The following is a 27,468-nucleotide window of genomic DNA, read 5'->3' as shown; positions in this document are numbered from 1 at the left end:
CTATTAATAAGCATGCTTGTCTGTTGATATTGGTGTCATTATTTTAAAAACTCCATTACTTAAACACCACTTTGCGCTACAGAACTCACTTTCCATCTGCCAAGTTGATCTTCTTGAAGATGGGGTAGAGGTCAGGGGTGGGCTGACCCTTGTGGTCTTCATAGAGGAACACTGGAGATCGGCCCAGTTCCAGACCCAGCTGCTGCACACCATGCTCATCGTACATAGACAGCAAAAAGAACTGCGTGTTCTTCTTAGCCCGCACTGTGGTCATCAGGGAGAAGTCTTCAGGGAAAGCAGAGTCTGCTAGCACAGGGAACACAGCCACAGGATTAGGACCATCATTCATTCACCAGCCCCCAGAAAATATGTTCATAGCACGTGCCGCCAGCACACAGGACATCTGCTTACTCTGTGAATTAACTTCAGCCTGTAAGAGGAATTGTGAATCATACATCTGTTCTCTGCTAATTTAATTTTAAACTGTAGTTTGGCAGAAATCTCATTTATATAACCCCCCCCTACCCCAAGTGTATTTGATGAGCCAAGACATGTTCAGTGTTCAACATTTGCTTCTTTAGTTTCACACTGGAACTATGGGGCCAATATAGCTAACAAGCAATGATAGCTAATGTACACCAATCAGCATCATGCAAACTAAAGGCCTGAGTCACCATACACTTGATCTCAATATCTCAAATACACTTCTGCACTATGATAATTGGTGGTTATAATGTTGACATTTGGTTATAATGTTGACATTAATATAGACATTTGGGCATAACCCATTAGGGGTGGGAATCTCTAGGCACCTCACAATTCGATTCGATTATGATTCAGAAGGCTGCAATGCGATTATAAAACGATTATGGATTTATTTTTCTATACAGGTTTCTATTTTCTCACTGTGTCAGGACTTGATACTTTTAAAGCAAAGTATTTCAAATGATCTATAATGAATTTACTTCCAATATATTTACTAATAAAACAAATGGAAGTGATGTGGTGAGTGAACCGGAAGGCGCTCATTCACTGCGCATGTTTGGAGCACATGAGACGCTGCTGCCACTCATCTGCGATAAAATGCGCTGTTAAGGTGAAATAAGATCCAGAGGCGCTGGATGTCCATGCAGCAGGTTACAGCCATCCTGCCCGTTTTCTTTAGTGATTTTATAGCTTAAGTTTTGGTCTCGTTGTAGAGAGTCTGTGTCAGTAAAATACCTTCGGACGTGTGCATCATAGTGCGAAAGCCCTGTTTCGCATCGACTGAAACTCAGACTGCAGGTCACCTAGCAACGGCGCATAATTCGCATTCATAAGCAGCGCAGCTGGTTTCCAGGCAAGTTCAATTTGCAACGAGAGACTGTCAAACACTAAAACGTTGCGAAGATGAAGTCAGCTTCTCTTTCAAATTCGAACAAGAAGCTGGAGCGACTTCAAGAACCGACTTCAGCCTCATAAAACAGTCGAACGTTGAGAGAGTTTTAGAAGAAACTGTTCTACTTCCAAGGAAAAGTTTGCTGGCGGAGACGGGAGGAAAGTGGCTGTAGCTTTCGAATTTCCAATGGTGTTTTTGTTATGTGCACCTCAGAGACTGTCCAGGCGCTGCACTTATGCACTTCCAGGTTCCGCCTTTTGCTTTCCCTCAACATTAATTATATATGTAGAAAATTGATTTTCAACATTTGTGAATCGATTCAGAATCGTTCACGTCCGCATCGCGATGGATCTAAGAATCAAGTTTTCCCGCACCCCTATAACCTACATTTTACATTTACGGCATTTGGCTGACACTCTTATCCAGAGCGACTTACAATTTGATCATTTTACACAGGCAGGCCAAGGCGGTGTTAGGAGTCTTGCCCAAGGACTCTTACTGGTATAGTGTAGGGTGTTTGCCCAGGTGGGGATTGAACCCCAGTCTACAGTGTAGAAGGCAGAGGTGTTAACCACTACACTAACCAACCTATGCAGCAAACAAATTAAAAATAACATTTCCCTTTAAATGTTAATCCGCAGCTACGTATGCTGCATATCCTTGGGCGGTCATATGGGGGTTTTGCTTTGCCTTTTAGCTCATGATACAAGTAGTTCAATCTGAGAGTTTTCTTGGTCTTCCAGATCTTGCATCGATTTCCCAAGTTCCCATTAACTGCCATTTCAGACAGTGTAAATTTCAAGCTGGAAGTGCTTTAGTCTCATTTTCTAGCTTTGAATTCTTTGTAGGCGTTGGATAGCTTCATTTTTAGATTCTCAACCAGTTGCATTGAGAAGCTCATGGTTGTTGAGTGTTAGGACAAGGTTTGATGAGTCAGGGAATGTATTACTCTCTGGAATTATCATCAGCTGACAATTTCTAATGGCAATTCTTAATCAGTCATAATGAGTCAAAAAAGGCCTGATGAAGTTCTGTGACTTCACAAATGGAAGGATGTCCAAATGCCGTAATTATTATTTTTCTTTTTTTATTTTTGAAGTCCATCAAAGAAAAAGTAACTGCATTAACATTTAGCCAAAACCTTTGCCTTCCATTGTACATTATCCTCATAGCGCCAATGCAAATGTACCAAACATGTCTCGATGATTAAGTACATTTAGGCTAAGGAAAAAACTTTGTAAATTTGATATTTTTTGCCAAATGACTACTTTAAAATGAAATACAACCATTTGGTAGCGCACTTGCACTTACAGTCAGGTATATACTTTCTTAAATCTGCTTTTAATTACGGGTGTTAGTTTATTCGGATGTTGCTTTCATCTTTATTCCTGGAGTGTTTTATTTTAAAACAGGGACCAACATAAATGCAATGCCACTAAATGGACAATTCAGCTGAATCAGAAACTATACATTATGTAGTCTGTTCATGCTGTGTGAGCACATACCTGGGAAGAGCTGCTTGGTGGGAGCACTGAGCTGAATCTTTTTGTCTATCCTGAATGCCATGTCTGCTCCTTCTGAGTCCTTCCTGCGGGGGCACAGCCCCACCTCCACAGACACGCCCTCCATGTGGTCAGACAGCTCCAGTGAGCGCAGGACATTGATCAGATTGGCTGGACACAGCAGATCAGATGGGAGCAATGTTAGAATTTCACACACACCAACAAGTACTGCCCTTTCCAAATAATACAGCTGATTTTGATCGGGAATTTTACAAGGCCAAGTCATTGCTTGTCCACCTGTATTGAATTATGGGTAGCACTTCATTTTGATGATCCACTGTAGATACTTTGTAAATGCTCACCATGTTTTTAACTGACATTTCCCTAAGCCTGAGTCCAATACTCACTCTAACCCTTATCTTAATGATGCATTCCGGCCTAAACTAGCTTAATGTGTTATTTGTCATGTCAGGCAAATCAGCCTCTCTGATTTCACACAATTCATGATTTTATACTGTTTTCATGTTTTCGTTCATCAATATTCTGCTACTACAATACCCAGCATGCACTGCAAAAATGTATTATGCAGCCACTGGGAATCCCTATAGTGTAAATCAATCTGGACTACTGGACTGATCTATAGGCTAATAAATACAACCATGCCATCATTACTATGTACCCCTTACCTCGGTCAAAGACAAACATAAAAGACAGTAATTTTACTTTATAATATTACAAATATTGCATGCTTTTAGCCTATAAAAAGACTTACTAAACTTAGGTAAGAGTGCTGTTTGTATGTACTGCTTGCAGTTTGACGTTTTGGCATTGTTTGGATTCCATGTTTCTGTTCATGTCTAACTATCATTCTGTTCGTGTTGGCTATTTGAACCTGGACTGTCTTGACCATGACCCTGGATTTGTCCATAATAAAAGTTCCTTATCTCCGCATATGCATCCGCCTCCTCGCTCCCCGGCATTACACCTAAACAGTTATTTCTGTCATTTGAGTTATCCACTCTCTCCTTGGTAATGACAGTTTGCAGTTATACAGTTATACTCAAATAAACTTCTGCACTATGCTAACTAGTGGTTATAATATTGCCCTGCTAATTACAGTTGTACACAGATGTTTGGGCACCACTGGACAATTACAATTACATATTTTGTTGATATTTGGTGGAAAAGAAGCAAACAAGCAAACATCAAGAAGCAAACTGTTTAAAACAGCATGTAAGTGGTACTGTTCAGTTACTGTAAGTAGTTAAATCTGAGTTTTCTTGGTCTTCCAGATTTTGCCTTGAATTCCACAGTTCCCAGGAAACTAGCATTCCAATATGGCATTTCAGACAGTGGAAACTGCAAGCTGCAATACAATATTCAACTTCATAGCATGACCCTATCACCTTCCTTCTGCATTCACCAGATAATAAAAAATAAAAATCATAAAACCCGCCCCCCAAAAATGTACTCCAAATCAGTTATTATTTTTCAAAAGTTCCTTCCACCTTCAAATACTTCATCAAAAGACTAGTTTCTTATTCTATGTATCTATATTCTAAGTATCTATGAAATGACTGCCCCTATAAACACAGCCTAACAGGTTTTTCAGGCATATAGTAGCCTTGTGTTGATGACAATGTGTAAAGTCCAGGTTATTTGTAATGGTAAGGCAGTAAAATATTGACTACTCCACCTATAAGGGCCAATAAACTGTGATGGCCAGTGATTACAGCCTACTGTTAGATGCTGCAGAGCTAACACTAACCATAAATTGTGTACTTCACCCTTCTGTGCCTCCACCCCAAAGGCCTGCTCGCCCACTGCTCTGTCAGTGAGCACAACTGGGCTGGAAATTAGAGTTTTACCATTTAAAAAAACCCAAAATAGGCAAGAATGAGTGCCTGCTTTAATGAACATTAGAATAAATTTAATATACAAATAATACAAATAATCAAGCATAATGATTCTAACACTCTAAAGTTGACACATTCAGAGTGACACACCATGATTCATCAATGTATTCGACACTCCTAAGTGCACATGCCTCCCATTCTCTGCAAGCTCAAAGGCGCGTCTGCGTTAAAGTTAGGCCTGCAGGTGGCTAGCCGCGACTATCATTATGGGATATAGTTATGGCACGGTCTAGCCCGATGATAGTTAAGCCACACCTGACACCTGTCTGGGGCCCTCTTTTCAATCAGAGTGTCGTCTCCTCTCCTCCCCCTGCCAGCATCCTCTCCCACCTCTGTTTACTCTAGTGTAAAGCCCATTCATGAGGAAACACTTTTATGAGGCCTCTAAAGCTCTGTGTGCCCTGGGACCACCACTCGGACACAGCTACGATCACTTTTCTGCACCTAAATAAATCACACATTGCTGCTAGCGTGCCTTCGGGACACAGACAGAAGGAAATGATGATGAATGGATCAATAGAAATGGTCCAAAAAGGCTTAGAACACTATTTACAGGAACTCACGCTGAAAGCTTAGAAAGCTTTTCTCTTCTTTCTAAATGCAGGTTTTTTGGAGATGTAATGCTTTGTTTCAACAGCAAAATGTTAATAGTAATATTAGCCTTTGCTATACTAGTGGTTGCAATATTCACATAAGCCATCTTGACCTTTTTATCATGCCACATTACGTATTAACTAGTTAATTTTTAAATATGTTGCTGGAAATATATGCAGAAATTAGGGTGATCACTTTTACACAATTAAGTGAAATAGATTGATGTTTACGGCAGTGATAAGTTGGCAGATTGCATCATGATAATGCACATAAATTCTCCTACTGCTCTCTTATACAGTAAGAAACTGAGCATGATGGACACACTAGTGCACTGGTGTCTGGAGAGGTGAGTTAACTGTGCCTTCTTAGGGACCCCCACAATCCTTTCATGCACTGTGAACACATACAGTAACTTTTCCCACATATACTCTATAGCTTAAGGACCTAAACCTGGGCTAAAATCTGGGCTTAAATAAAGGATGTCAATACAAGTAAAACATACTATCAGCCAATTTAATGCAATAACAATAATATTTAGGGGCAGTCATGGGCTGGAGGTTAGGGAACCAGCCTTGTGACTGGAAGGTCACCGGTTCGATCCCCAGAGCCGACAGTACATGACTGAGGTGTCCTTGAGCAAGACACCTAACCCCCAACTGCTCCCTGGGCGCTGTGGATAGGGCTGCCCACTGCTCCGGGCAAGTGTGCTCACTGCCCACTAGTGTGTGTGGTGTTTCACTTCATGGATGGGTTAAATGTGGAGGCGAAATTTCATCGTTGTGGGACTGATAAGGGTCTCTTAATCTAGTTTAGTTCATTTACATAAGTGCATTCACTTGTATATCAAGTGTGAACGTGTACTAGAGGTGATCAAGTAAGACAGCAGAAAGCACTGCAGCACATAAAGGCACTGCATCATTTTTATAACAATTAGCAATTAGAAAGAGCAACATTTTCAAATCGCAAGAGCTGCAAACATAATAATATCCTGCTTATTCAATGTTGTCTTAATACAATTTACGTTTTTAAGAAATCAAGCCTAATAAGGTCTGACACACTATATTTAGCCTTGGAAAAAATGGATGTGCTGTAAAGAAGGCCTGGAGCTTGATTAATAGAAAATAATCACAATTACATCACAATCACAATGTTTGCCCAACAATCACAATTAGGTACGTCTCCCAAATCATTAAGCCCTTCTGGCGAAATCTGAATTTGTGTCCATATTACGCTTCTGACTTTACTTGATCTGAACTTGTACACTGGCTCCACATAAATACAGTAAATCCTGATGCAACGACACAATTTTTCATTCAGTTTACTCACTTTTGGCAAGAACTGAGTTGAGGTCATATATTTTGTTCATGTGGAACAGACATACATATCTGAGTTAAGCAAAGTCAGCAGAAAGTCAGAAAATTCGAAGGCCGATTTTGAAAATGGCTGCTACTGAGTGCTGTGGAAAGCGAAAATGTTTCAAAGACGCCGTGTTTTGCCACACAGGTCCTCTGAATTTTGAAGTTGTTAATGAGTCTGTACACAGATTTGACATCACAGGATTGGCAACAACAACAAAACACCCAAACCAGCGCACGTCGTCATCTGTCCTGGTTAAGTTGCTTTGGCCGTAATACTGTACAGTTTGAGCAGCTGCTGTTGTTAAATAACAATGTCGAATTCTTGCAACATCATTTTGGTGTACAGGAGTGTTAGATTCCTTGCAGCATGTAAACAACCTCATGAAAATAGGGGAAAATGTACACAGGACAAACATATGAGGTTTGGGACATTTCAGATAACCAGTGTGTTTTCTGAAGTAACGTTTATTTTTCTCACACAGAAAACCAGCTAAACACAGAGTCAATTATTCCTAATATGCACAGACGTGGATTGGGTGTGACACTAAAAACAGAATGCAGTCTCATGTAAATCAACTAATGGTTACTGTCATAGTGATAGATTTGCCTACGATCTTAGAAAAAAAGGTAGGACACTGTCACTGGGGCAGTACCCTTTTTGTCACTGTGGTGGAACCCTCAGGGGTGCATCTCAGTACCTTTAGTCAGGGAACATAACTACCATAATCCATTGAAATTATATTCTCTAAATTGTACTGACTCCACACACCCCGCCTCGCCTCCAGGCTTTTTATTTTATTAACATTAGTTTATGAAAAGATACAAATGTCTACTTTTCCACAAGGACAAACTTATTTAAGGTACACAGTTGGACCTTTAAACCGCTGATGCACCTTTGAGGGTACACTTACATTGTTTTTACCTTGATGAATGAATCATGTACCTGCATAGTACCTTTATTTCTAACAGTGTATAGTGTACCATATTAAACTTATACTGATGCCATTTGCCTGTGTATATACCCCACTACATTAGTGTGGATGCCCATTTATATGCATTTTTACCCCATTTAAAGGCCAATAAAGTATTGTGGAATATTTGAAAGAAAATGCATGATTCCTTACTGTCCTTTAGTTTTTATGTGATTTATGGTCAAAATACTCAATACTCAATAAATAATGTAATCAATAGCGACAGCTCCAGTGTAAACATCAATATTTTTTCATTGATATTTCATGCAGCCCTACTGGGCAGGCTTTGGCATCTAAAGCATTTGACGACAGAAATGATGACCCTAATTCTAATCTACCCTCTCCTCTCCCCCACTCTCCCTTAGTCTTCCTTTCTCCCCTGTGTTGACTGAACATGTGGGAAGAGTTTACCCATGCCAGGTCATTGCTGGCTGGCAAAACACTGCTGGATTTTTATGGCATTATTTATTTGCTTAGCAGATGCCTTTTATTCAGGGCCTGAGCGCAGAGCGACGCAAGGCATGGCAACAGACTAAATAGCGGGAGATGTGAGGGAAAAAAGCCAGGCTGCCACACAATGGAAAACATCAGGTATTGATTTAAAGGTGCTTCACACAGAGCCCCACTTTGATACGAAGTAATAAATGACGCCTGTAAATACAACAATTGCAGGGCTCTTTCCAAAGAGAGCAATCCACTTCACACCCACGGTCTCACGCGCATATGCCAACACTCCCGCACATCGTCTAAAGCAGGACCGTTTATGATGGCTGTTTTAATTCACATCAATCTGGCGGGGAAAATGTTTGACAGTCGTGTAAGTCAAATCCTGTAATGTAAGCTAGTGGCTGATGGTGGGTTAAATACAGAGCTCAGTGCAAAGCTTGCTTTCCTAAGGTGTCTAGAAGTCGGAGCAGCCTTATAATCCACAGTGTAGGCCTAATGATGGAAACTGTGGAGTACTATGTTGCTAACTGAGCAGACTCTGACACTGCTAATAACACATGAAGTAGTCTCCCCCAAACCATGAATCTTCTTGTCTATACATTTATTGTTTAAGAAGTTCATTTGTGTGATTGGGAGGATTTATATTGGGCCTGAACAATTTGGGGGGAAATATCTGATTGCGATTTGTCTGTCCAATATTATGATTGGGATTTTAATGTGATTAATGTCTATAAATTAAGTTACAAGCCTTCTTTTCACTAAGAGGACCAGCACATTCATTTTTTCAGACTAAACAACTGACTGCTGAAAGCCAGACTGCCAGATCCACCAGCTCTGCATCATTACATTATCTTAAAATAGCTGAGAACTTTGTAAAGACTTAAAATTGTAGGTCTTGTGATTTGAAAATTGCACTTAGTATAAAAAAGATTCATCATTCAACCCTAATTTATAGTCAGTTAATGTATATCGGAACAATTCATGTACACCTGAAAGCTTTGCAGTTCATACTGGGCCAAAGAATAATGTGCCTTTATTTTTATAAAATAGTATTAATTGCTCCAAATCCAACAGTAAACAGTGTTTGGGCTGACAGGACTATAAGAATGCCTACATAGATCTGCTTTTAAATATTTGGGCTATAGTAAGTTGCTTATGTCTGCACAGATACAGGAGGTCTCACTGGTTTACTTGTCAATAAACAGCAAATATGCAACTCTACACTTGAATTTCTCAACTTTTCAAGGCCATATTTCAGTTAAACCACCCCGAACTATCATTTCAGTTCATAGAAAAACTATTTTGCTTTAAAGGACCAAGAAATTCAGTGATTAACATTTATAAAGACTAACATAGACACTACAAGACTAGAGCGAGATGCTGCTCCTTTGGCACAAACCAGCTCATCTCTGCCACACGCTGTTATATCAACGATCAGATCTGCGTCAGATTTAGTGAATATTTACGCTTCAAAATAGATTATAGATGGATAGTCTATATCTCATCTAGGCCAGCATGTTCCTGGGTTCATTACCAGCAGTTGTGCAGTGTCATGTTTTGCTAATAGTCGATTTCAGAGTGAATTATGCTCAAGCCCATGTTGCTAACATCCCACTGCACACTCTATGTGGTGTACTACCCAGCTAAGCTTACACTTTTAAATGCTTATTATTAGAAGACAGGAGAGAGGAAAGCAGGGGTTCGCTAACAAGTCATAAGAAGCCTATATTATCTGTTATTATGTACACATATCTTAAAGTACAACGTAGCTAAAGCCTGAAATACTCTCTTAAACATTACATTTAGGCTAGCATAGCAGAGTGCAGTCGGGTGATGTCATTACTGTATGCACCCATCTTGTCTACACAAATCCAAGTCATCATTATAGTTTACAGATATAGATCAGTTGCTGTTACTGAATTGCAATTATTCTATATTTTATTGCTACCTAATGACGCCAAGTCAAGGAGGGCATGTTAATATGAGCATTGAAATGGGTAGATGGGTATTAAATCACTACAACACAATGATAAATCCTTAAATAAACCAAACAATCAGGTAGGAATTGTACATAACACTAAGGTTAAAGGACCCATTTCATATTGAACTTTTGCAGCAAAATTGATAAAGTAGGTAAAAACTATTAAAGCTTCAAAATGTACTACACACTCTCAAACACATGCAGTGCATTTATGGAAATAAAGCTGGAAAAACAGCTCGGTTCGAATTATTTGTCTTTGTGTCATCACAACAACTGACACTTTTAAATAAAAAATTGTTTTTTTTTGTTTTTTTTTTAATAAGGCATTAAATGTGAGCTGTGCAAAAGTTATGGCACCCTTTATACCCCCCCATGTTGTTAAACTCAGCAAATCAATATAATTCGTGCACTAAGATCTGCAGAAAGAAAGTTTGCACTTAAGTTTGTATCCTATAAAAGATGTGCTAATTGTCACTTAGAAAGTGAGCAGGGTGTTCAAACATTTCCATACGACTGCGCACATCACTAAATAAATAAATAAATAAATAAATAAATAAATAGGCTGTTTGATTCAATTGGTCATGTAAAATGAATTATGAGTGTTGGTGGTACATAAACCAGTACAAATGCCATAAGTAGATCTCATAAGCTATACGTAGAGAAAGAAATACATTCAAGTCGTGCAAGTTTGGATTTTTAGTCAGGCCAATGTAAAATATGTCAATTCTTATCATTTAAAAATGTATTCAAATAGCAAGAATAATTAAAATGCCCACCCTGAATTCAGAGAGAAAGAAGTAATCGGAAACCTAACAGTATATAGAGTGCATAACTGGAATTCTGACAAACAGGACAACAGGGTACTGTTAAATATCTGACCAGTGACCTCTGCAAATTCACATGCCATTACAAACAGTAAAACAGGACTGGGAACAAGAGGAGAAATGCCTCCTCAGAGAGGGACTTTTAACAGCCTTCCTCTACACTGTTTACATTTTCGTAGCAAGCATATTTGTTCACTAAGGAATAGCAGAGTCATGCCTTTTTCAGCCTGAAATGGCTGTACTGCAGTGCCTGTACTGGTGTCCTTGATTAAATCAACCAAATTAAATTTGGAACCAGCTGAAATTTATGGTTAATATGAACCACTTGAACATCATCAGCAAAAAGACCTGAAAAAAGCTTCAGCTTCTTGTTCTCAAATCCACACAGCCTCTCATTCAGAGATACCCGATGCCTCCAATTAGTTGTAAAGGGACTAAAAACACCATCATGACTTCATAAAGGCTGAGTGCTGTTTCAAAACAAGGAAAGCATGACATAAATCATGAGACTGCTAGTTTTCCGCAATGGGAAGACATGGGATCCTCCAATACGACGGGAAAAGAGTGAAACAGTAAGATGAGCAGCCGTGCCAGTAAACAGTCTCTTTCTCTTCCCATCTCTCTCTTTGTTCCCACAGCCTGGCTCCCGCAGGCCTTTGCATGGGTCTGGGGAACGCTCCTCCCAAAGCGTCACCAAAAGAGTCTCAGGGGGAGGTGCCAGGGTGCCAGACTAAACTAGGTGATGGCTCTGCAGAGAATCTGATCAAATTTTCCCAACATTAATAAGCCAAGATATGTTTGGTGTCTAAAGGTTTGAACGGGACCTACGAGGCTAATGTAGCTAACAGACTAGCGCTGGTATTGGCAGAAACATGCAGGATGCTCAGCAACGTTTGAGGTGTAAATTAAGGAATAGAACCAAACCCACAGTAAAAGAAACCTACATAAGAATCCAGTTTTAACAACAAGCTCAGCTAATCCAGTAATATTCAGACTCAAGGCCACCACACACCGGATGCGCCGCATCACATAGTTTTAACCATAAATAGGTCAATACGATAACCGTTAGCTTGGTGCTAATTTAACATGAAAAAAAAAAAAACTTTAGGGTAATAGAAATTAGCATTACTGTGGCCATAGATTAACAAATGCTTCTTATTAAGTACACACATCCACATGACGCACTGTTAATCATCATGTACAAATTTCCGATAACATGATTAAAACATCTAATGAAATGACTGGAATACCTCATAGTTTACTTAAGGTCTGAAGGCTGCAGTGCTCTGTGGCAGGATTCTTAACTCCAGTTCTAACCATAAATAGGCCTTTATGATAATTATACACACGGTAAACATCAATATGTGGAATTATTATTCATTATTATTATTATAATTATCCTTTAACATCTTGATCCGCTGTGGCGACCCCTAAAGGGAGCAGCCGAAAGAAGAAGAAGAACATCTAATGAGCTTGGTAAATATTGTGATATTTACAATTTTTGTATATTGCATACAGAGTAGCTAACAAATAACGGAAACTTTCCCAGGTGGCACTTAGCACACAAGCATTGGCTGCACAGCTGAAAACAGAAGCAGCAGCCATCTTCAAGTTTACTTAAGGTTGATGTCACATACATACCAGACAGTTTGCAGCTAGTTTCTAATGATTCAGGCATGCAGCGCCAACTGGTGAAGCACGGAGCTTAGCGTGGTACCCACGTGCAAAGTGGGCTAGCTAGTCCTCCTTTTGTTAGCATGTTAGCTAGCTGGCTACATGCCCACACCTGCACCTGGGGTGATCAACCCTGCCTGGGGTAAAAACAGAGCTGGGTAAAGTGTCCTTGCGCAGTCTTGTACCTTCAGACGTTTTTGTTTCCTGATATTAAACATGTATATTCAGTAGTTTTATCTATCACTCATGCACCATCGTGTCTGACATTGAGTGAAGACGTGCGGCTAGTTTAAAATCTTGTAGCAAGTTTAAAATCCCTCCAAAACAAATTCAGAGTCAAACCAAAAACCTTGTCCACACCTAAATGACCACATGACTTGCAAGCCCTATTAGCTTCCATTTGGGGCCTTTTCAAACTCTCCCAAGTGCCCTTCTTTTCATTTGCATCTATGCAAAGCAACTGAAAAGCACTTCTTCAGCCTTACAGCACCGTTCAGAAGTTAGAACATTTTTGGGTGTTCTTAAGAAACACGATATGTCTGAATAAAGGCGTTTGTTTTCTTTTATTTACATGAATTTGCCTCGACCAACTAATGAAAACACAATTCACACTCTGAGACATAAACATATGACTGTAAAAAAAAACAAATGGAAAATAATCAAGCCATTCAATCAAGCCATGATGTATACAATAACTGGGAGAGGCCTACCTACATGAGCCTCATAGCTCTAGTGCATAAGTTAGAAAGCAAACTTGAGACGCCAAATGTGTCCTGGCTGATCGACTTCATTTGGGGAAACAGGGAAAACTGTGTAAGCATATTATCGCTTTATCATATCTAGCCAGTTCTATGTGGCCTGAGGCAGCTCTGCCTGTGCGTTTTGACTTGTACTCTCCGGATCTTTCTGACAATAAACTGAGTCTGTATATTGTATATAGGCTACTTAATCTTCAGGGCACGGGGCTGTGTCAGAGAACCTCCTCAGAGGTTACCTCATTCTGTTGCGCTACACCTGTCTGGGTGCGTCTGCCCCTGCAGGTCTGTGGACTCCACAGCCGAAGCCACTTGCCAGTATCACCTCAGATAACCGTTATCTCTGATCAGAGATTGTCATGGCTTGAGAGGAGCATTCCAGTCCAAGTCCTTCAAGCTATTCCGAATGCATAAAACATTATTCAGAGAGCACAAACTCACAATGAATACCAAATAATAAAGCTCTTCACCCCCTAAATTTTTGCTCCGTGGCAAGTCTTTTGGGGTCTTCTTCATACATTTTTTATTGACTCTGTCACAATAAAGCTCCCTTCAACCTCACAGGCAGTGACAAGGGGGTAAAAGAACAATGCCTCCACTCTCTAACACACACACAACATACACCCTGGATGCTCTCTGCCCCCTGGTCATGTTATCTTTGATTTGCTGTATGGAGAAACTTTTTTTCTCCAGACGCAGACATGTTCCTGAACTTTCTTTACCTTTGTTTTTCTCCCACAGGAAAAGCATCATGAGAGATCCATAAGACCAGATGAAAGCACTACTAGTTAGCAGTTCTCACAGCCTATGTTGTCACTTCTTTGGGTAGGTAAAGTCAGTTCCACCCATTATTGTGCTGTTTGCTTGTTGGTTTATTTGTTTATCTGCACTTCCAGATTGGTGAACTGTTGTTTACCTGCATACTTTGTGCACATGCAATGTCAATCATGTCCAAACTTCACCATCTTCTCAAATATGACTTCTCAAGTTGCTTATTAACTTGTTTACTGCTTATCTAATTGCACTACTCTTTACATTTGCACTATTTATACCCACAGACCTTAAGCTGTATGTTGCCTTATGTCACTTTACTGTTCATTTCAGGACCTTCTAATATTTATATTATTTTTTATTATTCTATTTTTCTACAATTAATGTTTATTTATATGATTAGTGTTTAGTGTTTTTAGTGTCTATTTAAATTCACACTTTTCCTGTTTACCATCTATTTAATGTTATTGGTACACCATGGGGTCTGAAAGTAACGCAATTTCAGGATACTGTATGTCCTGTACATATTGTAGTATTGACAGTAAAGGTGACTTGACTTGACTCTCAAAAACCCAACACTTACTTTAAAGAGCACACATACATCCAACTCATTGTTCTTGCAATTTATTTGTTAATCTGTGAAATCCACTTACATCTGGGTGGTTTTATATATACCAAAATGTACCATTTCCCAACCTCTCTATACCGCTTATAATTAAACAGGCTGTTTTTGTTACTGTGCCTTTAAAGCCAATATACAGTCATACGTAATCCTGCTCAAATGACATGTTTTGTTGATTTTCTCAGTAAAAATGAGCTAGCGCTCCCTTTATAGGAACAAACTTAAATAGAGATCTTTACCTGCCAGTCTTGATGCACAAAGTATACTTATTTGATGAGTTTAACATTATGGGGAAAAAAACAGGTAAGGGTGCCATTACTTTTGCACAGTCCACAATTTGTGTTTTTTTCCCAATATATTAAATTCAAGCAAAATAAACAGTAATTGTGCATTAAAATATGGCATCATCTACAGAAGATGTATGAACTTATTTTCTCTAAGAAAATCAATAAAAACGTCATTTGAACAGGGGCACCAAACTTTTGCATTTGACCGTATGTAAATGACGCCTGTTTTGATTGGCTGACCTGTATTTTGCATTGTTGGAAAAGCAGTCTGAGCTGAAATGTAGAACAGACTGCAGTATCAACACTCCTTATCACTTCAGTATGAATGTAAGTCTAAGGTGTTAAAGGCCAAATGGGCAGTATATGTACGTTTACTGCACATTCATGTATATGTGATGTATATGACATCAAGGCCATGGCAGGTTTTGCAGCTTCCATGTATGGACTGAATCTTTCACAGGATAGTAAACTCTTTTTATATTTTATAGGTCCTTTAATGGATCTCCCTCCTTCTGCTCTTCACTCAAAATACTACCATAAAACCATCAACCACAAGAACAATAAACCCACAGCAAAAGTGAAAAGACGCCAATGGAGCGGGGATCCTCTCCCCACTCATCCCATTCTTTATTTAACACCCTAATCTATGCACAACAACAAAATCATTTCCATGCCGTGACCTCGCAAACTGTCATAAAATGAAATCATCATTGCGCCTGTTTTCCAAAACACATATTAAGGCTACTCCTAGTCTAAAAAAGGGAATCCTCACTCACAGAGAAATATAGTGCAAGGCAAGGCTTAATCTGTATCAACAAACTCCTACATATCAGTAAGGATGAGCAAGAGAGGGCATCTGCAGGACGTTGTTTTCAGGATCTCTCTACCCTTACAAGGCCAGATTTAATGGAATTAGCCTGCCTGTGCTCTCTGACCTCCAGGGGCCTGAAGAGAAGGCCCTGAAGACACACTCAGTGAAGCGAGGACGTAAAAGGACAATAGCCTTCGCTACGCCTAGTATCTCCAAAGGCCAGCACCCCACGGCCCTCAGCCTATGGCACGGCCTTTATCCGCTCTGACATGCTGTCACCATGCCCTGAAAAAGCGGTGTCGTCTTTCCCTGAGGCATTTCACATGTCCTTACTAATAATTGTGTTTGTTGGGTTTAACCCTTAGGCGAAATTCCGCTGAAGCTTCAAATGACACAGCATCAGTTAAATCCACTGCTTTATATTTTTGCCACATGCTTGTCATTGTTGGTGCCTGTATTCTAATGCTGATTATTTCAGGTATGCGTCACATTCCATCATGGGAAAATGGAGGAAATAAACTGGCTGACAGATCTGTTAAATGGCAATTTCACACTTTAACTGTAAAATAAAAGAGTTTTGCTCATTCTTGTGAGTGAGTATGTATATAATGTTATACTTCGCTCCTACAAACCACATGCAGCTTAACCTGAGTGCATTTCCATGGACACAATGTTAAAGATGAGCCCATAAGAAAGAAATATTCTAAATGCCATCTCTTCTTAATCTCGTTGGCTTCTGCTATACATGGTAAAGTGGAACTCCACCTATTTTTCAAATTTTCTGCATAATTAATGGTTAACGTGAACAATTCAGAGTCATTCAGTCATTCAGAGTGGTTTGATGTGAAATGCTCTGTGACAGGGAAATCTAGCAAGGCAGAACTGCTCACTGTGATGGTGATTGGAACCAGACGTCCACCTATAAAAGCTCCCTCAGCTAAAGTTATTACATAAAATTGTTAGAAATACACTGCCTGATGTCTGAGACAGTGTTTTACTAAAGTTTTGAGGTAAGGATTTGGCCTAAAGCGCATATTTTTATAAGCCATTCATGGCAAAGGGGTACATGCAGTGTGCTGTGAGGCAAAATAGAGCATTTTTTAGTTTTTCCACTATCTTCACCATCACAAGATTACCATGCAGTTGCAGGTTCGCTGGTTGTTTTGGATAGTAAATAAAAAGGCCATATTTGTGTTGCAGACATTGTGACTCCTGGTTCTTATCACCACCGATGTAAGGAAATCTGAGTTGGCAAATTTCTCTGCAATGAACCATTTCTGACTGTTTACATCTCAAGGACTGAATTTTATACAATTGGTGGAGTCCTCCTTAAGCCCTGTGTGAAATCAGAGTAAGAAGCTATTCTGTCCTGTTCATGATATACAGCTCATGAGAAGTAGCCCTCAGATTTGCTCACCTATCTCACACATTTGGATCAGCTCTTTTATGACTGACTCATCTCACCCGTCTTTTTCATAATAAAAGTGTAAGATCTCCTCTTTTCCTAGAGCTCTATTCTATATCACCGACTCTTTCAGCAGAGAAGGAGAACTCATGCTTTTCTCAGTCATCAGCAGATCTTCCTTTACTGAAATGCTGATGTTGATCGCCTCATTCCTCCTGAGGAGCAGTTAGAAGAATGAATTCAGAAATCAGTGATCCTTCATTAATACAATATCGAGATCTGTTTTATTTCTTTGAGACAAGTTTGGGAAAGACATTATTTCCTCTGGGTGAGAAGACAGAGATAGTGCGGTGTTTTCGCTAACTGGGCTAACTTGCTCATAGTTAGGTCCAGAAACAACGAGTCCTCATCAGCATTCAGCTGTACAGGTCAGTGTTGCATTAGCTTACTGGCTTATCTGAAGGGGCAGCCTCATTTACGCATTCATCTAGAAAACCTGCTTTCGTCCAGTTTTAATTGGCTATTTGTGTACAATAATATGTTTTCAAATGTATTCAGCCTCACCACAGCTGTGCTGTAAATTAAAAACAGTAACATTAAGCCTATGACCCTACGTCAGTTTCGGACTTTTATTTGTTTGTTTGTGTTGTTTTCTCTTCCTCTTTGGTCAACAGATATTCGTCTCATTAACTCTTTACGGACACTTAAATATGAAAGTTAGTCCAAAAAAAAAACACCCACAATGCCAAAACATAAAAAATGTTGCAAGCAAAACACCAAACTTGTTCTAATGTGATGGATTTTGCAATCAATCTACTATATCATACAAAAATTTGAAAATGAAAACATAAAAAAATAAATAAAAACGTGCATATACCTAGAGGTGGGCGATATAGCAAGGACAACAGGACAACATCATGATACTTCAAGATACTTGATGCTTCAAATGATATGCATCACGATATTTCACTTTTCTGAGGTTTGATAAGTTGGAATGGAGAACTGATTGAGCCATATGTAAAAATGATCAAAATCTATAAATACAATCATTTTTATTCAATATTTAATGTTTCACATCCTGCATATTATGCTCTCTTTATAATGAAACGTGCAGTTGTCCAGTGTTCTTTAAGCATATTGTGATATATGTTACCATGATAACCATAAATATCGCGTTATTGCCCGCACCTACATATACCCAATTCCATATATGATATTTCTGTGTTATCTTCCAATCCATCACTACTTCTACTACTTTCTGAAACTAAATAAAAAACACGTTGTTTCATCAGAAGAACGTCATTCTTGAATGCTGTATGTTCACATTTAAGTCATCTCTACTGTTAACTAGGCTGCTGGTTATTTATATGAGACAACCTAGAACCTCAGAACACAATGTGCATTTTACTCTTTTCCTGTCAGGGAATGCAGTGGGTATTGTAGTCCAATTTCTCTCTATTGCTGATCTTCACTGAACCAAGGCATTACTCGAGCCCTGCAGCCAGAGCGACCATTGATAAGACTGGGTGCGGTTATGTGGGTCAGCAGTGGGGTGAATGTGGGTGACTATGGGAGCAAATTGTACTGCTGTAGCTGCGAGCTGGGCATCATTACACATCACTCTCACATTCTTTTCCCTCTGCAGTTTGTTCTGCTGGTGTTTGCTCACTGTGAGAGGGCCAGACTGCTCCAGCGCTGCAGGGCCAATAGAGGAAACACCTGCAGTCTCAGACACTGACCACTCACTCACTAACAAGCTGCGGCTTCCATCAGCAATGCAGCATGGTCACAGATCACTGAGCACAGTTTTTTGCTGGACAAGCTCACAAAATCTTTTTTCACAGCATTAGATATAAGCACCTACCTAGCCTTACCTTGTAGATGGCAGTGCAACCTGGACATAAACCAGTACTGGGCATTTTATGGAAGGAGATGGTATTCAGAACAGGAACCTTCTAGCAATTTCCTTCTAGGAAATATATGTTTCAAATATGAATATGACTTCACAAAGCTAGCTTTACTAATATGACCCTTCTTCTGTCTTACATACTGCATGCAGTCTAAGTGCTACCAGAATCAAGGTGGCCAAGTACAATATATTGCAATTATACTGTTACAGTACATGTTACAACTTCTAAAAACACATAGACAGACTCTTTACATGACTCGCAGCACATAATAAAGCATTTAGTGATTTGGTTTGGGGACTCCTTTGCATAATGCAGACTTTTACCATGTCACTATGGTGAAGGCCAATGTTGCTATAACAATATTTCATCCCTGCTGTCTGTATAACTTCAAATAACCTCAGCTGTTTCATTCCAGGCTGGATCTCATGTTCCATATGATTTCTTGCCTTTTATGTGCCTTCACAGGGTGGGTGGTGTGCCTTGAATTATAAAGACAGCAGTGCAGCTTCTCCTGTGGTTTACTGTCCAGGGTCCACTCCAGCCTAGCAGAAGCACACGCTCTTTAAGGCCTGCAGTGAGATTGGCCTCAGGTCAGGCACCTGGGGTGGAGTGTGAGCGATGACACTTTTGTGTTGTTTAAGATGAGCCTGCGAGTGGTTTCAGCTTCAAAACTCCACCAGACAGCATCCATGAATGCTAAAGTGCTGAGCTCTCCTTACCCAGGAGAGACCCACTTACAGGGGAACCCACTTACGGGGAAGACACTTTGGACACAGTTTTTGACTTGAACTACAAAATAGACCCCCCAGTAATATCTGTATAAGACAATCTGTATCTGCACTACTTGTCACCCTCTGTGTATATCTGTTGTACAGCTTAAAAAAAATTGTCTCAACCCGACCGTAGCCCAATAAAATCCCAACTGAATCCAACAGAATTCTGTCTAATCCAACAGCTGCCCAACTGCAGCCTGGCACAATTCCATCCGAACCCATTTGCAGCCAGACATAATTCTGTTTAAACCCAATTATAGCCTAACAAAATTCTGTGTGAACCTGATGGTATCCCAACAAAAGTCTGATGTGGACAGTTTTTCCTGAAACCCATTGTAACTTAAAAAGACACTGTCTATACACAGAAGAAAATGGTTCTTCTGGGTTATTGTGGTAAAAAAATTGGTTCTATATAGAGCCATGGACACTCAAACAACAATTTGCATGATGAAATGGTTCTTTGCATCATTAAATGGTTCAGACAGATGAAGAGTGTCTTTCATATGGGTCTATATAGGTAGGTTATATACAAAGGTTCTTCTATTACTACATACTCGACAACATAATAGAAGAACCCTTTGTGGTGCTATATAGAACCCTTCAGAAACGTTCTATATAGAGCCATCTACAGCACATTCTCTATCACTCTAAAGAATCATTTAATGATGCAAATAACTCTTTAATAATGCAAAGGGTTCTTTGGGTGTTCATGGTTCTACATAGAACCATTTTCTTTACTAAGAATCCCCCGAAGAACCATCATTTTTGAGTGTCCTCAAATGTATCCTCACAATATTTTGTCTGATCCCGATAGCAACCTGACAATATTTTTCCCAAATCTGACTGTGCATCCAACAAAATTCTGTCTGAACTCTGCAACAGCCTGCCTGAATCTGACTGATTAACTACAAAATGTTGTTTAAACCCAACTGTAGGCTGCAAAAATTGCTTCTAAATCTGATTATGTCCCAATAAAATCTGCCTTGATGACAGCAAAAAAAATTCTGTCTGAACCTGACTGTAACCAGACAAAAGTCTGTCTGAACCCATCTACATCCATCTATATCTACATCTGAACCTGACTATATCCAGACAAAAGTCTGTCTGAACCTGACTGTAACCAGACAAAAGTCTGTCTGAACCTGACTGTAACCAGACAAAAGTCTGTCTGAACCCATCTATATCCAGACAAAAGTCTGTCTGAACCTGACTGTAACCAGACAAAATTCTGTCTGAACCCATCTATATCCAGACAAAAGTCTGTCTGAACCCGACTGTAACCAGACAAAAGTCTGTCTGAACCCGACTGTAACCAGACAAAAGTCTGTCTGAACCCGACTATATCCAGACAAAAGTCTGTCTGAACCTGACTATATCCAGACAAAATTCTGTCTGAGCCTGACTATATCTAGACAAAAGTCTGTCTGAACCTGACTATATCCAGACAAAAGTCTGTCTGAGCCTGACTATATCCAGACAAAAGTCTGTCTGAGCCTGACTATATCTAGACAAAAGTCTGTCTGAACCTGACTATATCCAGACAAAAGTCTGTCTGAGCCTGACTATATCCAGACAAAAGTCTGTCTGAGCCTGACTATATCCAGACAAAAGTCTGTCTGAACCCGACTATATCCAGAATAAATTCTGTCAGAACACCAAGAAAATTCTTCCAAAAACCCAACTGTATCCTGACATAATTCTGTCAGAAACCAACTGTAACCTAACAAAATTCTTTCCAAACTTGACTTTAGCCCATCTGAAAACAAATAGCCTGACAAAATTCCATCTGAATCTCACTGTATCTAATCAGAATTCTGTCTCAAACTGACTGTAGCCTGACAAAATCATGTCTGTTCTTGTCTGTAACCCCATAAAATTTTGTCTGAAACCCAAACATGAAATGTGAACATGACCTGAGCCAACAAGTCCTTCAGACTTGATGCCCAAAATCAGTGTGTGGCTATGATGAAGACTTGAATCATCGTTCATCAAAGAAAAGTATAAAGGCTGTGATATTCTGATGCATGGGGAGCGTTGATGCAGTGCGAGTGGGGGTTGTCTCTGCAGACCAGATGTTTAAGTGCTAGCTTGTAATGTTGGAGACTGGAAAGGGGTGACGCTCGGAGCGGATGCCGTTATCAACACATGCAGTAAATGATGGGAAATTCCATCTTGTTACAAAAGGAGACGGATTGCTGGGCTCCAGCGCAACAGGGACATCTAACCATTTAAAGGGCCTCTCACAGCTCTGACCAGTAGCCCTCAACCTTCAAGCTTCTTCTCTTCCTCTGATCCCATCCATACTGTTTCATTTGCTTACATTTGTAAGTTATTTGTAGTAGGATCAAAGAGAAACACACATTACTGCTCTCCTATGAGAATGCGCAGCAGGCCGTGCGAAGCGGCAGGATCACATAGGGTGCCTGTTTGTGTATTTGGGTGCGTGAATTCCCCTCTGTCACCCTGCCAGAGTCAAAGAGGCATCCTGTACTCTGAAATAAAGGAGGAGGGGATTCAGCACATGAAACAAAAAAAGACAAAAAATGTGAACAAGAGGAGAGATCCCAATGCAAGGACACTTGCACGAATCTGTTTCCCCCCCAACATCGATCTGGACAAGAAAAGTTCGCTCTGCTGTCTAACATATGTAGTTGTGAGCAAGCAGCAGATTCCAGAACGTTCTCAGTGCAACAGAGCCACCACTCTACAATCGACTACTTTAACCACATCCGGGCTCTTCACAAATGACTGATATCACGCCAGCGTCCCACATCCCTATCTAATTATCCGCCACTGATTCACTACTGGGATGCTCAGACGATCCCACAAGATTCCCCTGAGGATGCTTATGTGGTGGCCCAACAGATAGTGGTCAACCCCTCGCAGTACTCAAACCCACATGGATAAACATCCAGCAATACAACTTAGAATGCACAACATACTTGTACATATTGCTCATAATACTCCTAGATATTCTGAATAAATATTATAAGTTGGTCATATGCTGGCACTAAAATGGTTAAACCCAACTGTCTGGACACCTTAAGGTCCCTGCAAACACCTGTGAGTCCACAGTGTCTCACCGATGTTCCCTCAGGTAACATCCTGACTGCCACTGAGGGCCCCCTAAAGGGTAAAGTCTGACCTCACGCTCTGTGAGATTTCACAGGACGTCTGCAGGTAAGCAAGCTAACACTATTGTTAGGCCAAACAAGCCTCTAACCAATGGTTTTGCAGCTTAGCATAGCAGACGTGGAAAATGTATGCTACTGTATTTGGCATGTCAGACTGAGTGAATGCTAATGGTGTATCCTTTGCTTAATGACCAGTAACATAAACTCTGGTGTACAAAGGGGATAAAGAATTTGGTACCATATTATTTGAAGGTCACCTGTATGCACTATGCACAAGCACTGAATGACACACACACACACACACACATTTTCTAAGCCGCCTATTCTCCTGGGTCGCAGGAGCCTATCCAAGCGGTCATCGGGCGGAAGGCAGGAAACACCCTGGACAGGTCGCCAGTCCATCACATATTTAAAAAAATAACATGAATGAAAAAAATAAGTATTTATGAACAGCAAGATGAATAAAGTAAGTGACATTAAAGGCCTTTAAATTCAAGTGACTGGCATTTGTGCTATTTCCAACACTGTTATGAAGCCTCATTCACTAGTTCTAAGAAAGAGGCCCAGTTAGGAACAGTTCAGCTGTTGATGGAACAAAATGAAAACATTTCACTGCAGTTTATTTGGGTTTCGTAGGAACGGAATTCTCTTTGGAGCAAAATGAACTGTTTTGACTCTATGAAGTAAGACTTTCATTGATATTTGTCCATAAGACAACACAATCCACTTACGTCATGATGATATACTTTCAATTTGTACACGAAACAACCAACCAACAAATTGCTTCAATTTTATGAGTGTATAATTGCGAATACAGACACAATCTACTCAAGAACTGCTTTTTCAATGTTATATTATGGCTTATGTACGTGTTATGTAGGCAGATTTCAAATCAAGTGTGACCAGTAGTTTCATAAGCCATTGAAAGCTATCATTTCTCAAATGTGAACTGTGTTGTATTGTTTACTGCGATCAACTCTCTTCAGACACTTAGATGCTCCTATCAACCACCACTGCAGTTAATACATTTGATGGCTAGGGAATTACAGCTGGAGGGAAATGACAGGCTGCAGGGTGCAGTTATGCTGCAAAGTACAAGTGTGAGGCCAAACTGCTGTCGACCTGCCTTATGCTAGGAATTTTAATCTGCTCAGTGATCTCCTTTTCAGCCAGTTCTCAAACCTTAACATTAAAGGGGAATTCCACCATTTTTTTGTTCAAAATAGCTGAATAATTCAGCCCTTAAGGTGTAGACGGAGTCGTTCAGAGTGGGTTGATGTGAGCTGGTTCACTGCAGAGAAACTTAAAGACTTACAGATTTCTTTACAGTGGTGGTGATAGGAACCGGGGGTCACAATGTCTGCAATAAAAATGTGGCCATTTTAATTACTATCGAAAACAACATGTAAACCTACATGTGTCCTCTGACTTTTTATATGTAACATTGTTGAAGATGATGATGATAAAATAGCAATAAACTGAAGAAAAAAAGTTTTCTTTGGGGACTAGTTTGCCTTGTAACTCCCTTCACTATGAATGGACGTAAATTGTAAATTGATTAAAATAAATTTTAAGCCAAAACTTCATCAAAAACTATCTCAAAAGAATGTGTCAGACATCAGGCAGCACATTTCCATTTCGTGTAAGAACTTTCTGTAAGGGAGCTTTTAGAGTTGGTTGGACGTCTGGTTCCTATCACCGCCACTCTGAACAATTCCAACTCTGTAAGCTGTGACCAATTCTGACAGAGTGTTTAAATCTCCATCATTTAATTACGTAGAATTTTGGAAGAATCGGCTGTTTAAAGAGTTTTGCAGCAAAGCGACAAGGGTCGCGAACAATCGCCGCCGTGACGTCATGGCGCTAAACCTGACCATAACTGAACAAATATCGCTCAAGCTGAAATTTGCGGGTAAACACTAAGTACTGACGCGATCCAAGTCATTCAGTGTGCAGCCTTAGATGGTAAGCTGGTCCGTTAGTTTCATCGTATGACGTAAAAGTGCTCAAACAACTGCAGAGGTTGGGAACTCGTATATCTTTCAAGGGTCTTTTCATCACCTTTAGTAGCCTTTAAAGCGCATTAGCTGCCCCCATCCACTCACTCGCACTAATCCCAACCTGAAGCAACTCAAAAGAACAAGCTCAAACCAGCAGCATCGCTGAAATACTGACAGAATCTGTTTTTTTCACTGTTAAACTCGCGCAAAAGCGATAAAAGACACTTTCGAATGAGCTCATGTTGGCACAAATGACGAGGCTTCAACTTTTCACAGCTTACACGCTGACACGAAGCTGAAGTCAACTTCATATTCGCCAGCTTCCTCGAATTTTCCCGTTCCACCTTAAACAGAGCAGCTGTTACTTTCTCGCTTCCAATTCGCCAGCTTCTTGTTCGAATTCCCCGGTTCCACCTTAAACGATACAACGGTTTCAGTGCCAGGTACATTCTGGCTTCTTGTTCGAATTTTCCCGTTCCACCTTAAATGCTGCCGCAGATCCATTCGCCTCACTCCCAGAATGTAACTGGCAGAGTGCGACTGCCGTTCCGTTTAAGGTGGAACGGGAAGATTCGAAAAAAAATTAAACGAGAGTGTACCTGGCAGTGTGTTATACTATTTAAGGTGGAACAGACCAATTCGAACAAGAAGCCACGCTGTAACTGGTGGTGTAACAGCTGTACTATTTAAGGTGGAACGTAAAAAGTTGAACAAGAAGTCAGAATGTAACTGGCAGAGTGGAACTGCTGTTCCATTTAAGGTGGAACGGGAAGATTCGAATAAATTTAGCCAGCATGTAACTGACAGAGTGGAACTGTTATACTATTTAAGGTGGAACCGACCAATTCGACCAAGAAGCCACACTGTAACTGGTAGTGCAAAAGCTGTACTATTTAAGGTGGAACGGATAAATCTGAACAAGAAGCAAGACTGTGACTGGTAGAGTGTAACTGCTGTGCCATTTAAGGTGGAACGCGCAAATTTGAACAAGAAGCCAGAGTTTAAATGGCAGAGCATAAGTGTACCATTTAAGGTGGAACCGGGCAATTTCGAACAAGAAGCCAGCCTGTAACTGGCAGTGTAACGGCTGTACCAATAAAGATGGAACAGGTCATTTCGAGCAAGAAGCCAGACTGTAACTGACAGTGTAACTCCTGTACCATTTAAGGTGGAACGGGGAAATTCGAACAAAAAGCTGGCGAATATGAAGCGTCTTCAGCCTCGTCACGCTGACCGTAGCAAGTGCGAAAAGATGCCCCAAGCCGATGAAAGCTGTAAACTCTGTGTTTCTGATGTGAGAACAGAAAAGACGAGCAGGGCTGAAACTTTGGGGATACTTTACCCGCTTGCGTCGCGGCGGCGTGCAAAGCGATGAGGAGCAGCAGCAGCAGCAGCTTTTTCACCCGGGCAGCAGAGCAGCCCCTGAGCCGGTCCATATCTCCGAGAGTCCTCGCCTTCTGACTGAACCCGGAGACTAGAGATGGCAGCAGCCAACAGCCATGCGAGGGAGCCTGAGAGTGGATGAATGAGTGAGGGTGGACAGTGTGGGTTTTGAGCCCACCCGGACGATGAAGCGAGGAAGGAGAAAGATGAAGAGTGTTCCCGTCTCAGACCTCAGCGCACTGTGTGCCTCGCATCCACTTTTCGTCCCTCTCTCACTCCCTCCCAAACTTTCTCTCCCGCCCCCCGCCCCCCTCCCCCCGCGCCACCCTCCTTCCCTCCCACGAAGCGGTGTCTCCCAGGAAAGGCTGAGGTAACTAAGCTTTTTTTGCATTAGTCTTTAGCTCTGTTCCTCTATTTATATGTAATTTATATTCATCTGTAGTTTTATTTACCTATTTTTATCTTCCATTTCACATTAAAACAATTCTGAAGTTTACATCTTTATTAGGAAATTTTGAAAATGTGGTGGAACTTCTCTTTAAGCAGAAGCTTCTGACTTGAGAGTTAGAATTACAAAGCATGAACAATGCACTGACCATATATTATGTCCATATGCAAGTAGATAATAATGTGCCCTCATTGACCTTCACAAACATAAATGGTGGTGAACTTTCAGTTTGGGCAGTGTGATGGTGGACTGGAGGTAATGGAGCAGAGGTTATCTCTGGCATCGTCTCCATGTCTGTCCTGCACTTGCCACAACAGGACCTCAGCACTGCTATCACTAGAAGACATCTCCCATGATGGACAGCAGACCTGGGCTTAACTGAGGGTTAACCATATATGGCATTCAAGCATATGCATAACAGAAATACACTCATTTGTTTTGTTTTTCCTGCCTTTACTTATGCAGGTATCTGTTCCTGCAGGGCAGTTTAGACGAGTTTAGGATGTCAAAGTTTTGCATAGCAC

General features: G+C 40.4%; 1 protein-coding gene across 1 annotated transcript in view; it reads right to left on the bottom strand.

Moving 5' to 3' along the window:
* col5a3a (collagen, type V, alpha 3a) overlaps window positions 1–26,718 on the bottom strand; it is a 146,908-nt gene extending 120,190 nt beyond the window's left edge. The window contains exons 1-3 of the mRNA XM_037543870.1: window positions 26,456–26,718; window positions 2,884–3,051; window positions 90–306 (exon numbers count right to left, since the gene is read on the bottom strand). Coding sequence (XP_037399767.1) covers window positions 90–306; window positions 2,884–3,051; window positions 26,456–26,549 — 479 coding nt within the window. The 5' untranslated portion in view covers window positions 26,550–26,718. The remainder of the gene's footprint in view (window positions 1–89; window positions 307–2,883; window positions 3,052–26,455) is intronic.
* Between the last annotated feature and the right edge of the window lie 750 nt (window positions 26,719–27,468).

This window comes from Pygocentrus nattereri, chromosome 1, assembly GCF_015220715.1.
Source record: "Pygocentrus nattereri isolate fPygNat1 chromosome 1, fPygNat1.pri, whole genome shotgun sequence".
NCBI classification, from domain to species: Eukaryota; Metazoa; Chordata; class Actinopteri; order Characiformes; family Serrasalmidae; genus Pygocentrus; species Pygocentrus nattereri.
The sequence above is the reverse complement of the archived record's forward strand: the minus strand, read 5'-3'. Positions and strand labels throughout refer to the sequence as shown.